Source organism: Danio rerio, chromosome 21 (genome assembly GCF_052040795.2).
Source record: "Danio rerio strain M-AB ecotype USA chromosome 21, GRCz13ab, whole genome shotgun sequence".
Lineage (NCBI taxonomy): Eukaryota > Metazoa > Chordata > Actinopteri > Cypriniformes > Danionidae > Danio > Danio rerio.
This window is the reverse complement of record NC_141041.1, coordinates 15,481,270-15,496,760: the sequence shown is the minus strand read 5'-3', so window position 1 is coordinate 15,496,760 and position 15,491 is coordinate 15,481,270. Positions and strand designations below refer to the sequence as shown.

The window sequence follows — 15,491 nt, the reverse complement described above, 5'->3', positions numbered from 1 at the left end:
AAGAGAGAAAGAGGAAGGAATTTTGATCTTGTTGCTGTAATAGGGGCATTTGTTCCTTACAGCCTTTGAACAGCCCCATACTGTACATCTAAAAAATTCCAAGGGCTTTCTCTACTTTTGCTGCCACATGAGGTCATACGTTATTTCTGTAACTGAAGAGGAAAAGCAGGAAGGAGATCCACTTTTTTGCAAGGTCACCTCAACACAATCAATCAGTCTCAGCCTCCATGTCAGTTTCCACTTCGGTATCTATGAAAACATCTCCTCTGCGATAACCAAAACCTCTGTCTAATTAAAAACAGCCTATGACCTCGCTGCACGTTTTGGGATGTGTGTCCATGTGTGCAAGATGCTGCCTTTGTAGTTTACAGGGCAGCTTTTAAGTTTTGAGTCTGGTTGGATGCGAATACATCATTAAAGCTTAAGTCAGACTAGAATAGAACAGCCATGGCTTTTGCCCTTATTAAAGTGACTTCTCGGATATATAAAGGTTTAAGAATAGAAAAGGAGTGACAAAATTATGTATTTTGCATTAGTAACTGGTGGATTCTGCGAGATTGAATCAATAATTAATATTTTTGAATTGTTTAGTCACATATTATGACCACTGTACGTGTCTGTAAGTTCTCTATTTTTACTAAAGCTTTATTTTTGAAAATATTCATAGGTCATTTGATTATAATTAGTTTTATACCACCTGTATTGGTTTTACAAACACATCTCATTGGCTTACACATTAAGATGATGGTGTAAATATGATTATTTTGCTAAAATTCGATTCAAATGGCCTCATTTAATAGATTTTCGTCATATTAAGATTTGTATAAAATGTGCATTAGTAAAATTTGACTGCTTTATACTTTTCCGCTCTTTGTTGTAGTTTTAGAAAGAAAGATATTATGAAGAACAACTGCCAGTAAAGTCACTAAAGTTACTCAATCTGCTTTCTTTTGGCTAAACTTTTGGTTAAGCAAGGCTTGGGACAGAATAATAATAATTATTATAATAAATATTATTAAATTGTAGTATTTTGATAGCAAGTTAAACTACCCCTTTAATATGTATAAAAAGAAACAAAAAGAAGGAGCTTGGACTGCATATACTCTGGGGAAGAATGTCTGAATGCATCAATTACATCAGATTTCCACTTTTTTGTAGTGCTTGAATGTAGAGATCTGCGTGGGACTAAATTTTGAATCTCACTCCCACCAGGTTTTAGTCCGAACCCAATCGCTCCCGCTTATATTCAGCATTGGTTGTCCCGCTGCCTGACCCGCCCCGTTTTCTACCCGTTGCATCTGTTGAATGTGGTTCAATTATCATCCTTTACAATAACATTGCTTTAATAGGAAATTAACTTTACGTCAATAGTATAATAACTGGTGATCTGGGACTTTTTGTTTGGACAGACTGCTGTGTATAGCTTTAGATACATGAGATTTATTTATTTTTTTTAAATGTCAATTGTTTTTTTCTGAACATATTTGTTGAATAAAAATTATGTTTTGCTTGTTTTGATCCATTATTTAAAATTTGTGGCAAGGAATTAATTTATTTGGTGTGGCCAGAGAAAAAAAAGGTAAATCCTTAGTGATAAGCCCTAAAAAGTCAAATAAAAAATAACTGCAATGCGACATTATGAAACCACATCCTATTTGCTCATGCTCATTGAGGAGGGTCAAAACATAGAAAAAAAGTTAAATGATCCAGGAGGCATGTGGAAATTAAACTAAATTTTAATCAAGTAATTTTAGCATGCCAAAGTCAAATTTATGCATATAGTATAGATTTTCCCTACAACAAAGTTGTGGCTAGTGAAAACGGCGAGTGACTAGTAATGGAGAACTACTAGCCACTGTGGCTGGTGATCAAAAAAGGTAATATCAAGCCCTGTTGATAGTCATATGATGATAACATCTCTCTTTCTCTCTGTCCTCCAGCAAACATCATTCTTCCAGCTTCTTCTTGCAGGCTGGCCTGTAAGTATACAGTTCATCTTTATGAGATTGCTTATATTTCTGAACACGACTCTGACTCTGTTCTGTTTCCTGTGAGCTTGTAGAGAGCACAAGGTCTGCCTGGTCCGGAAGGAGAGATGGGAAAACCTGGGGCACAGGTGAGGCAGATCATGTCTGTCTGTCTGTAGCAGCTGCTTTAATAAAGCTTTGATGAGGCTCAGCGACACCTGTGTTATGTAGCTCACAACTTCCTGAGCTCAGATGACAACACCTGCCCTGCTAAATCATCATCTCTGTCTTTACTTCTTCTACTAGGGGCCACCTGGGGAACCAGGTGAACGAGGACCCCCAGGACGAATGGGAGACATGGTAATATCCTATTGTCAATTTGTTTAGATTTTTAGTGGCACTTTCTAAGGCAAAGTCATTATTTTATTAGGGGTACATGCAGGTAGGATACCTACTACTTTAAGTGTGTATTAAAATAATGTCTTTAATTATAATGTTAGTGTATTCATAACACAAAAAAGAATGATAGTATGCCAACATAGTTGTAAATAGATACACTGCAAAATTATTTTCTTAATTGGTGTTTTTAGTTTCTATTCTAAGTATCAAACAAATCTTAAATCAAGAAGCATTTTCTTGACAAATAAAATAAATTGTCTTGTTTTTAGAAATAATATGTCAAAATTAAGTGGGTTTTTCTTTAAAACAAGCAAAATAATCTGCTAACGGGGTAAGCAAATTCATCTTCTTTCAAAATGTTATTTTGCTTACTCCATTAGCAGATTATTCTGCTTTTTTAATGAAAAACTCACTTAATTTCCACATATTGTTTCAGAAAACAAGACAATATGTTTTACTTGTCTAGACAAAGCTTCTTGATTGAATAATTTTTTTTTATATTTGAACCAGAAATAAGACCATTTTCTAGCCTACATAAATATGAAAAATCACTGCTTTTATGTCTTCTTCATCTCGGGAGGCTTTTTTAGTTCATTCATAACAATTTTCTTTTTATAATGTTATTACTGAAACTAATATTTGCGCTTAACAAACACAATTATTTATTTATAGACTAATTGATGTCTGTGCGTAAAGGTTTCCCTATCCAAGAGTGAATGTGAAAGTAGATCGATTATCTCTTATTCTCACGCAGTAGATGCTCTGTTTAACAGTTTTCTGTTAAAAAACTGTTAACTGTTAACTGTTTGCTAGTGAAATGCTCATTTTTTCCACTTAGACTAACTTTGTGTCCTGTAAATAGCGAATGCGCTCTTGCTGTGACGCAGCTGGCTCTTAAAGGGAATGGGAGATGAGACACTAATTGGTTTATTCTCAAAACACACCTATAACTCATTAAGAAAATAAACTCAACCCTTTTAGACCATGCACCATTGCGCAAAGCAGATTTTCCCGTCCTTAAATTAGCAAAAATGCGTTCTGACACGCCCTGAAAGCGTTTGCACCCTGCGTTTTGCGCTCTGCGCATGGACCGTCAAAATAGAGCCCTTTATGTAAGAAAAGCATGCTGTGTACATATTTGCTTTTTTTTTTGTCAGAGTACTTGTGTCACCTCAAATTAGTGGCAATTAAGTAGCTGCCCTTTTATTAAACTGTTTGGGAAAGGAAAACACAACCCCTCCCATCATTTCTGAGTTTTAACCACAGATATAAACAAGGCTCCTTGTATCTGCATTCCTCGTTGTGGTTTGTTTAATGTGACTGACACTTCACATTTGTGCTTCCCGACTGCTAAACTTAAATGCTGTTAGCATTTGATCAAGTAGTATGAGTTGTCATTTGAGGGAGCAGAGAGACATACAGACATGTCAGAAGAATGATAGTTCAGATCAAGAAGAGCAAAATTGCATTCATAACTTTGCAGTTAGATATAATCAGTGGTTCAAAGTAACAAATTACAAATACTCAAATTACTGTGGTGACGCAGTGGCGCATTAGGTAGTGCTGTCGCCTCACAGCAAGAAGGTCGCTGGTTCGAGCCTTGGCTGGGTCAGTTGGCATTTCTCTGTGGAGTTTGCATGTTCCTCCCACGTTCGCGTGGGTTTCCTTCGTGTGCTCTGATTTCCCCCACAGTCCAAAGACATGCGGCACAGGTTTCCCAGTGTTGGGTTGCAACTGGAAGGGCATCCACTGCGTAATACATGTGCTAGATAAGTTGGCGGTTCATTCCCCTGTGGCAACCCCAGATTAAGAAAGGGACAATTGAGTACATTTTTAGTGCAGTATCAGTACTTTTACTCCACTATTTTCCCTCAACCTGCGGTCACTAGTTTATTTTTCCTTGTCTACGATGATTGGCTGAGTAGATAAATCTGTCCTGTGATTCCAGTCAAATCGCTCATAGAATGTAAATCCTCCATGTCTTGAAGTCGTTCAGTATGATGCGATTTATAAATACAACAAATCATCTGGAAACATTAATCGTGTCCAAGAAGATGTCCAAAATCTTTACCTACCATTACCCAGAGATTGTTTAGACTGCATGGCACTGATAGGAAGGATGTTTACTTTATGATGACTGAAATTGCCAAATGGCCTTAGACAATAATGTAATGCACTACAGAGTGTTGCATTTTCACACATCTCCAAATTGCCTGTAAAAAATTATTCAACCTTGTGTAATACTGACTACTCCTGAATACTTTAAAAGGGGCTACTTTTTACTCATACATGAGTAATATTTACAACAGATACTTTTACTTTGTTTTTGGACAAGTAATGTTACTTGAGTATAATTTTTCAGTACTCTTTCCACCACTGGATATAATTTCAAAAAAAGGCATTAAAATAGACAAAAAGACTATTTTAGCTGTCTAGGTAAAGCCATAGATATGGAAGCATTTTCCACATTATACAGTCTTCCAGCAAAAAAAATAAAAAATAAATAAATAAAAGTTATTATTCAATTTTACAACAAATTTCCGACAAGTATAATACAATTTTTGTGGAGCATCATGATTTTGAACAGGATTTCAATTTTTAATGCAACTGACAGATGAAGAGAGAGGTGCTACCAATGTGGGTTTACTCACAGAAACCAATGTGTTCAATTTTTAAAGATCTGCACTTATTATTAGCTGTGCAGCCCCCATAGCTAATGATAGTGATTGTAGCCTGTATGTGAGTGTGTCTGTATGGTGTAAATAGTAACACGTTCCTTATTTTCTCAATTTTTTTTTTTTATCTGAATGGTTTAAGATCTACCAGTGCAGGTTTCTTTCTGAGGTCAATGTATTGTTAAATAACTTCAAATTCAAATAGTGGCCAGTCACAGACATGGGGTTTTGTCTATGGTCTCTTTCAGCTCAGAGAATAAGCCTTATTTTTTGGTTTGGCCACACAAGTGGTGTGTATTTATCTCTCTAAAAGCTTGCTTGCTTCTCACTCCACAGGATCTAATGAATGCCTCCAGGTGGTGCTGTTGCAAGCCACATATATTTTCATATTGTTAAATTCTCCCAGCTTTTTTTAATCTAATGTTAGGAAATAAATTCCGGCTTCCTTTGGCTGCATTTATATGGCAATACAGAATGCACTTATCAGTTATTTTGACATATATCTGATTTTAAATTCTGCCTGTTTAAATTTACAAGACATTACTAAATATGTTTACATTACCAGTGTGCTTTAGGATGGCAACAGCACCATATATATCTCTGTTATAAAGGGTTTTAGTTGTGTTATTCACTATTAAAACCACTGAATGTCATTCCTTTAAATGTTGTGGTTAACAAAACATAACAATATTGCAAATAAATAATCCATAAAGTATGTTATTGTGTTTTTATTAAACTACTAACATGTCACTTTACATTGCTTTTCACTTCACCTTTAGATATTTCAGTGCAATTTAACTGTGTAATACTATTCTAAATTAACATTGATAATGTGTCAAATCAACATTTATAATGTGTAATTTGCTAGCACCCATTGTTATTGTTTAGGTGTTAATAATATTAACCTGTGCTGTTTAATCCACTGAATTTTTTGGGGGTTTTGGTCATCTTCAATCAAAATCTGACCATTTGCTTCCACATTTGGTGAGGTGGTCCTTCTCTGTTGACATCAGTTTGACAAAAAAAGAGTCTTCAGCCACAATATTTTTAACCATGCCCCTCTTTTTGTTAGTTTGCTATGATAGAATAATATGCAAAAAAGAAAGCCCCGCCCCCTACTCAATATTCCTTTTTAGATGGAAGTAAATCAATACTCAAAAGGTCATGAGCCACACTAATTTAGTATCTGCATTTTATATATATCTATAACATACTTTGGGAAAAAAACACAAACACTTGACCTCAACACGTTTTTCAGATACTTCAATGCTAAAATAAATATCTAAGCACTTTCTGTTTAACATGGACTTTAAATTTATGTCTAGTTCCCATCTATTCTCCAAGTGTAAATTTTTCCTCTGTAGACTCACTGTATGCACGTAGCACTGAAAGTCTGTTAGACATTACAATATATAGTATAGCACCAGGTAAAGGAACTTTATGCATTTATGATCCACATGTATATTTTCTATATCTATAAGGATATTAATCTGTGCTGTTTTGCAGGGTGACCGTGGTCCTAAAGGTGTGGTTGGAAGAGCAGGAGTTTATGGAAGAGATGGAGAGAACGGCCTGGACGGCCCTCAGGGGCCTTCAGGGATTCCAGGCCCAAAGGTCAGGTATACAGTACATGTTTCACAGTATACAATACACATGCATACATGACACAATACAAGATTGACACGTGATTCTAAAACTGCAATCTTTACTGCTTCGTTTTGACCGAAATAAACTATTTATTTCAGTATTCCTTCTAAATCTGATGTTTTCTTTCAATTTCTTTAACACAGGGTCCTCTGGGTTATAAAGGTGAATCAGGCTCACATGGAGAGAAAGGAGAGGAGGTAAGCAAGTTATGATTGGTGAAATGTAGTTTGAAGCTAAAATGCAATCGGTTTAAGTCCTACAATAATCCAAGGTCGTCTGATTCCTTGAACTGGGCAGGTCCTTTGGAAAATTATTAGAGACGATTTTTTTGTTGTTGTTTGGTATATTTGCAGGGCATTACTGGATCAGAGGGTCCATGTGGAGATAAGGGGAAACCCGGTGAGAAAGTAAGCCACGATTAAACCAACAGTCAATAAATGCACCAAGTTATAGGGTGCAGTGTTTGAGATTATAATATATATATATATATATATATATTGCCATCTAGTGGCCGTGCAAAGAACAGACACTATGTGAACATAAACAGTATTTAAATATGATAAAGTTGTATCAGTTTTGAAAATATGTAACCTGTGGTTTACATTTACAGGGTTTAAAAGGAGCACCTGGCGCTCCTGGGGCTGTCGGCCCTCCTGTAAGTCATCGAAATATGGCTGCAACATTTTTCTCTGAACAAAATAAACTTGTTCTTTTTTTTATTGCACATCCGATTGGTCATTTAGATGTACATTTTTCTTTCATAATAATTTTATTTTGACTGATTGTATTTGATTTCTTCTTCAGGGTCCTCAAGGCATAAGAGGGATGGAGGGCCTTGAAGGGCATCCAGGACCAGATGTCAGTGAACTCAAAATATTCTATATTTTTGGGGTATATGGGTATATTTTCACATCATCTAGTTATATTTACCTATTATTGTTCATGTTTACAGGGGGAGGATGGGATGAATGGATCACCAGGTCTTCCAGGTGCACCAGTAAGTAATACAGAATTTTGAAAATAGTGACTCCCCAAAATCCACAATATAGCATATTAAACACAACTGACAAGTACACCGTGTGCTTCCTGTTTAAAATAAATTACTTTCCTTGTCATTATTATACCATATTTAATTTACTTTTCATAAAGGATTTTAGTATTTCTTTATATATGTTTGTGCAGGGAGCTCCTGGTTGGACAGGTTTCATTGGTGCCCAGGGGGCTAATGGGTCTCGTGTAAGTTTATAGTCTCTTTTTTTTCATATGTTTCCATCCAGATCATTCCTGACATGTTAACAGTTTCACCTTTATTTTACAGGGGGAACCTGGGCCTTCTGGAGCTGTTGGACTTCCAGGGCCACAGGTATTCTATTATTTATTATTTTGGACCATGGTAAGGTTGCTGACAATTGACTTTTACGTAACCTATATGTCATTATTAGGGGCCCCAGGGATTAGAAGGACAGATCGGACCTCCAGGACAAAGAGGTCCACCGGTAAATGTTGGCATATGTTTTATTACAATGAATGTAAGAGATAGATATATAACTAGAGGTTATTTTATTTTACAGAGATGCCTGCATGCTGATGTATGCTTATAGTATGTGATTAGCCCTTGATTGACTTTAACATGATCTGCATTCTTGTATTATTTTTCTGTACTAGGGGTTGTCAGGCCGAGAGGGTTTGCATGGTCCCAAAGGAGAGCCTGTAAGAACTCTTTTCTCACACAGAGTGAAATATTTAAATTGATTTTGTCTTCCTAAATGCAAACATTTAATATGGTCACAAACTCTATCTTTCAAATGTTTGGGGTCAGTAAGAGTTTTGAATGATATAAAATCATTTGCAATATTATTAATGTGTCTCATTTGATCTTTAAATTTTTCCTTTCTGACTAAAATTATTTATTTATTTCAGTAAAAAAGAAATATTGACTCTTAATTTAAAGGATAGTTCACCTTATTGTTCCTGTTTATTTACAGGGTCCTGTAGGACCAGTTGGTATCAGAGGGGATCCAGGATTTGAAGGATTAAAGGTAAAAGTTAAACTAAAGTGTACTGTAAATAACAGAATGGAATTGTCATATACTTGTCTATCACATTGCTGTTATTTAATACTGTTGTTAATCGTGTACATTTCTTAAGAGTTAAAACTACATTACTTTGTATAGCAAAAAATAAATAAATAAATAAAAAAGGATCACTACACTTTTAAATGCAACCAGGGTCATTTAGCTTCTTTCAGGATTTGGTCAATTAAAGACTTTCAGAATCTTGCTAATATTTAATTTTTATTTTATTTTAGGGTGTTTTAGGAACGCCCGGTCCAAAAGGTTTCACTGGTATCAAAGTAAGTTCATGCAATTTCTATTTTAGACCATCTTGACCTCAAATCAGCTCTAATGTCTTTATGCTTTTTAAGGGTAACAGAGGACCTGATGGAGACCAAGGGGACATTGGACCTAAAGGAAACAAAGTAAACACATTTGAACATGAGTTACAATATTTAAGATATATATGTAGGACGTATAGTTCAGATGCAAAATTAGTGTAATAATTTTCTTCTAAAATAAGCATTTTTCCCTGGGTGTTTCTGAGACTGTTTCACTTTTATGGTAAAGAATATGTTATTTTCATTCCCTTTGAAGTGAAATAACTAAACATAAATGGATGAGGGGGACAACGCGGTGGCGCCGTTGGTAGTGCTGTTGCCTCACAGCAAGAAGGTTGCTGGTTCGAGCCTTTGCTGGATCAGTTGGGGTTTCTGTGTGGAGTTGGCATGTTCTCCCTGCATTCTTGTGGGTTTCCTCCGGGTGCTCCGGTTTCCCCCACATTCCAAATGAGTGAATGAGTGTGTATTGCCTAGAGATGGGTTGCAGCTGGAAGGGCATCCGCTGTGTAAAACATATGCTGTATAAGTTGGCGGTTTATTCCACTGTGGCGACCCCAGATTAATAAAGGGACTAAGCCGAAAAGAAAATGAATGAATGAAACGTATGAGGCTGTAAAATGCTGAATAGCTGAAAATTTTCAGGTGGCACTTAGGAGTTTTTTTGCATCTGAACTCTTCATATGTTCCATACATTTTATATTAATGTTAATATTTTTAATATGTTGCTACCCTCATGATATGTCACTTGTTAAAAATGACCTTTTTCCTCTTAGGGTGCTAGAGGAGCAGCAGGTGTACAGGGCATCCAAGGTGAACAGGGACCAATAGGCTTTCCTGGCTTTCCAGGCATCAGAGGCCCACCAGGACCACAGGGAAACCAGGTACTGTATAAGGCCCCGTTTACAGTAAAACATAAGTTAATGCATAAGATTTGCTACGGTTACGGCATCTATCCACAGTACGCCAGAGTTTTCAAGTGCCGAAAACTGAGCTTTTTAAAGACGCTGGAGAGGTCATTTTCATTTAATACGCTGCTGCTGCGTGTTATTGTGGATGGGGCAATTGGAGACATCTGAAAACAAGACGTCTGATTGGGGCTTTTTCCTCAATATTAAGTAGCCTATACAAAAGTTCTGTCTTGCATTATTTCCTTGTAAGTTCAGGCTATGCAAGTTTAATATGGAAAACAGACTCCCAAAGACACATCAAATAAATCTTCGAAGGGAATGAAGTTACTTTATAACCTCATTCACATCACCCTGGCTACATTGTTTCATTTTTTTAACAATAAAATGAAAACATGATTTAAGGAACTGCCTATTTTCATTTTGATATTAGCAACTTAACAGACACCAAAAATGTTGAGGCCTCATGTAGCTGCATATTTATATGACTGTCATCTTCACTGTATGCATATTTATAACAAAATGCAGCCTAGAACATTACTGCCTTCTTTCATTTTCATTGAAAATATGAAACACACCCTTTCTTTTACTTAATATCAGTTTTAATAATCAATAATGGCCATTATAAAAGTATAACATACAATAAGTTTATACATTTTATCAAATAAATGCAAGCAATCAGTCAAATGTGCAAAATCAGTGTGCATGGTTACATTAATTAATATATGAACTTATCTTTGCGTTCAGCCAAAACACGTTACCTGAGAACAATAGATGTAAAAGACCAAAGTTGGGGAATATGTCGTTAGATAAAGACAACAAGATGAATTAAATATCACGTTTAACAAATATAGTGAGATTAGATCCAGAGGTAGATCCTTGATGAACAGTCCGACATGCACAGCTCTTATCTGGGTAGATGTGCTCAAAGCACCCACTGATTGCCTGGAGCTGCCTATATGTGTGTGGTCATGTGATGTGCGCTTTCAGCGGTATGGTGTGGACGGAGAGCTGTTCAGAAACGCTAGGGGAAACACCAGTTTGGACACGGATCGTTTTCATTCTAAAATGCCATTTTAAAACTAAAACGTATTAGTTACACTAATATTACTTCACTTATATCACTTCTTGTTCACTTGTCATTTGGATTGTTTATTCGGTCTGGAACAAACAAGAAAGTAATACATTTGGTGCTTGTTTGCTTAGCATTCATATGCTGTATTTTAAGGCTGATGTTAAATATAAAAATGCACACAAATGGGAATACACTGGCCACTTAACTGTAATAAGCACCATCACGACTATAATGAGGGGAAAAAGCATCCTTAAATATTTTGTACTTTGCAGGATGTCATCTTGTGACGTCATGATCTGTTCAGTTCATTTAGATCTATCTGGTTTATGTTGCATTACAATTTCAACTGAACCACAAATACAGTAAGACTGGTTCAAATTCGATAGAGAATCCCCTCTTTTCAGCAGTCAAACTTTTTCAAGTAACCTGCACTAACAGAGCAATTGCACCAGAGTTTGTTTACTACCATGTGTAAACATACTTAAGACATATTTTATTAAGAGTTTAATTTATTAAGAGTTATAGCACTATTTTTTCACACACAGGGAGAGGATGGAGAGGCTGGTCCACATGGTAAAGTGGGCAAAGAGGGGTCAAAGGTGAGAGTGAATCTGTACTGCAGGAAATATGTTTCAAATGTAAGTGTTTTATTCTGCCCACTAATCAGAAATATCCATCTTGATTTTACTGAAGGGGAGCAGAGGTCCTGAAGGCCTCTCTGGAAAGCCTGGTCCTAGAGGCCTAAAGGTAACACACTTTATAGTAGAATGTTATATTTTATGGTTATACACTATACCTTCAGCTATTACAAATGGAAATGGTCATCTAGTTGGAATCTGTAATAATGTTTTTAATAGTTTCGAAACATATTTTCAGGGGCGAACAGGGCAGAGGGGTCACTCTGGCATGCCTGGACCTCCTGTAAGTGTCCAAACACAGATCCTGAGAGTATTGTCAGTCTTTTGTTTTGAATGTTGATGATGTCAGTGTTGATGGTGTTTATTGCAGGGTTTACCTGGCCCACCTGGACCATTCGGAGCTGAAGGAAAGCCTGGTACACAGGTTCCCATTCTATATTCTAATACCATGATAACTGTAAAAGTATTTAAACTGTAAAAAGACTGTAAGAAATATGATGCCCTTCTACATTTACTAATAAGTATATTTATTCATTTAAAATGATAGCCCAATCAAATTAAAATTCTGCCATCATTTTCTCATGTTTCAATTGTTCCAAATTTCTATTTGAGTTTCTTTCTTTTGTTGAACACACACACAAAAAAATTTAAATTTGTTGGCAACCAGTAACCACTGACTTCTATAGTAGGAAAAATACATAACCAATAAATTCAAAACACCTTCTTGTAGGGCTGCACAATGTAGCATCGATATCGCTATGTGATCATTCGGAATAATAACATTGCAGGATATATGCAATGTTGAGTTTGTATTATAATTTATCATTTGCATGTGTTTTTGATGCCTGTGATTTTAAAAGCATTCAGGTATGAGAAATTGTACCATTTGTGACCTTAACTACGATTAATTGTCATTCATTCAATCATTCATTCCTTCATTTTCTTTTCGGCTTAGTCAGTTCACCAATCTGAAGGAATGAACCGCCAACTTATCCAGCAAATGTTTTACACAGCGGATGCCCTTCCAGCTGCAACCTGTCACTGGGAAACGTCCATACACACTCATACACTACGGACAATTTAGCCTACTCAATTCACCCGTACCACATGTCTTTGGACTTGTGGGGGAAACCGGAGCACCCGGAGAAAACCCACGCCAATACGGGGAGAACATGCAAACTCCACACAGAAATGCCAACTGTCTCAGCCGAGGCTCGAACCAGTGACCTTCTTGCTGTTAGACGAACAAGCTACGTACTGTGCCACCGTGCAGCCCTACGATTAATTTCATTATTTTTATTTTTATCATTCAGTCACTGTACTTGAATACTGTTAGTCTGTTAGTTGAATTTTATCCTTTTCTTGATTGTATTTATATATTGTTATGCATGAGAATACTCACAACACATGCAAATACAGAAATACACTACAAATAGCAAGACCACAATGAAAATATGTCAGGGGACCCCAAAAAGTTTGTAGATTGTTTATTAGATTTTATGGAGATGCAAATACCAAACATTTGTTTATCAATCTCTGACTAAAAATGTGCATGAAAATACTCACAACACATGCAAATACAGAAATGCACTGCAAATAGCACAGACAACAATGAAGATGTGTCGAGGGACCCCAAAATTTTTATAGATTGTTTATTCGATTTATGGAGATGCACTCCCACTGCAGAATCATCCCAATCTGTCTAACATTATAAATTCTTGGCAAATAGAAATATTAATTCATCTGAAATTTTATTCATATTGCAATATATATTGCTAAATAAAAAAAAAAAATAAAAAAAAAATATATATATATATATATATATATATATATATATATATATATATATATATATATATATATATATATTGCAATGTTATTTTTTTCAATGTCGTGCAGCCCTACCTTCTTTTGTGTTCAACAAAAGAAAGAAGCTCATAAAGGATTGACACCACTTGTGTGTGAGTAAATAGTGAGTAAAATTTCATTTTTAGGCGAACTCTGCCTTTTAGTCTAAACATTATTTCGGAAATTATGGTTTCTACTTGTAGATTCTGTTCTAATAATATTATTCTTGTCTTTTAATGCAACTTAAATGTTAATACCCATAACTTAAGAACTGAAATTAATGGTGTGTTCAAACTTGAAACGTTCGGTTTGTACTGAGACAAGAAAAGAGTCTTGGTCAACTTTAGTGCAGATCGACTGAAATATAAATGCAACATGGACCTAAGACATCTAAACAAAACAAACAGGACATGAATTCACAAGATGTGATCTGAAGTGGACAGAATTCTCAAGCATACATACTTTCTTATCATAGTTAATATTTTGCATTACAGTTCAATACAGGCATCAAAATGTGTCTGCTGTATGTTTTTGTTTGTGTGTGACTAAGGAATTCAAAGCACTGTTATGAATTTTTTATTTTTTGTTTTTATTTTTTTACAATTTTTAAGGTCCACGTTTTTTTGTTTTGGGCCAAAATAAATAAGTATGAGCACACTTCAAAATGTGTTCACACAACACTGCATAAACTGTTCAAATCGTTTCTCATTGTTGTTTCTTGTGCTTCAGGGACTGCAAGGCCTTGTGGGTAATGCCGGAAATAAAGGATCAACGGTAGGTTCAAAACACTTTACACAATAACCAACCAATGGTTTAAAAACATCTACATTGGTTTTTATGGAGTCATTAAAGCAGTCTTCAGCTACTCGTCTGAAACTGTTTATTTAGCGTTCATATTGAGCACCTCTAACAGACTTTATTTACCATTAATGACCCATTTTTGGCAATGAAAGGAGCTCTATAATGCAGATGGCTGTCATGAATCCAGCAGATTGAGCTCCCGGTGCAGAGCAAATAAAAATCCGTGATCACATTTTATAGAGGATGGGCTATGCCTTTTATGATTCATAAAGAGGTTATACAAACAAAGACAGCCTTTCCAGGAATTTAGTGGGCACCAGTGTTTTGCGCAGCTTGTCAAGGTTTAATTTGCACCCTACCAACCATAAACGACACCAGTAAAATGCAGTAGGCAGACGAATAATGATCAGAGGTGGCAGTAGAAAACACTGATACATACATGACACAAGCTAAGGTTTTTCAAGTTTTATTGGTTTCTTAAACCTCAGGGATTGCAAGGTATTCCCGGAGAACGTGGTCAAGACGGACCCCCAGGAACTATGGTGAGTTTTCTTCTTGAATCCATGTCACAGCTTTAAATCACTTCAAAGTTCACTATTTTTAATCACTTCAAAGTTCACTATTCGGCTGTGCCTGAAGCTGAATGTCTTATTTGTAAGCACTGACAAAACATCAGCATAATAGAACAGGCAGACATTTTGCAAGGCAGATAGTCTTCTGACCCCAACCTATTTAAATAGCTTATCTGACTTGCTAATTTTATTTCCAATGTTTTGAAAACAAAAATAAATCAAAGCCATATTACATAGCATTTTGTGTAATATTGCATTGGATACACTGCATATAAATCATTTATTCATGGGCATTTCTATATTTCTGACAAATGACTGTTCTTGAAGTTGAAGTTCTGCATTTTCTGTGTTTATCTTTGCATTTCTGTTTACATAATATATATGATTACTCTCAGCTAGACTTTCACACAACAACGGAAAACATTCAAATAGAGATCAAAGCATATTTAGGTCTTTGAATCAGCCTTTGTTTGTGGATCTTGTCTTGTAAGACAGACTACAAAGCATACTTAAACATTCGAATCATGTGAAGTAAGTAGTGTTTTGTCTGAGCCGATTAGCTCAACTTA

At 35.7% G+C, this 15,491-nt stretch overlaps 1 protein-coding gene across 8 annotated transcripts in view; it reads left to right on the top strand.

Annotated features, from left to right (window-relative positions):
- Window positions 1-15,491, top strand: part of si:ch211-196i2.1 — a 143,430-nt gene that overhangs the window by 111,330 nt on the left and 16,609 nt on the right. For 4 of the 8 annotated variants that reach the window (XR_015520132.1, XR_015520131.1, XM_087300951.1 and 1 more), the window contains 23 exons: window positions 1,941-1,979; window positions 2,063-2,116; window positions 2,274-2,327; window positions 6,548-6,655; window positions 6,832-6,885; window positions 7,042-7,095; window positions 7,299-7,343; window positions 7,493-7,546; window positions 7,641-7,685; window positions 7,871-7,924; window positions 8,007-8,051; window positions 8,131-8,184; window positions 8,354-8,398; window positions 8,674-8,727; window positions 8,997-9,041; window positions 9,114-9,167; window positions 9,857-9,964; window positions 11,609-11,662; window positions 11,757-11,810; window positions 11,940-11,984; window positions 12,072-12,117; window positions 14,279-14,323; window positions 14,839-14,892. Coding sequence is in view for 5 of the 8 variants with exons in the window: in XM_087300951.1 (XP_087157077.1) it covers window positions 14,890-14,892 (3 nt within the window). In the remaining 3 variants the exon portion in view is untranslated. Of the gene's footprint in view, window positions 1-1,940; window positions 1,980-2,062; window positions 2,117-2,273; window positions 2,328-6,547; window positions 6,656-6,831; window positions 6,886-7,041; window positions 7,096-7,298; window positions 7,344-7,492; window positions 7,547-7,640; window positions 7,686-7,870; window positions 7,925-8,006; window positions 8,052-8,130; window positions 8,185-8,353; window positions 8,399-8,673; window positions 8,728-8,996; window positions 9,042-9,113; window positions 9,168-9,856; window positions 9,965-11,608; window positions 11,663-11,756; window positions 11,811-11,939; window positions 11,985-12,071; window positions 12,126-14,278; window positions 14,324-14,838; window positions 14,893-15,491 lie in introns of all 8 variants that reach the window. The other 4 variants (XR_015520130.1, XM_087300948.1, XM_087300949.1 and 1 more) reach the window with 1 other exon arrangement.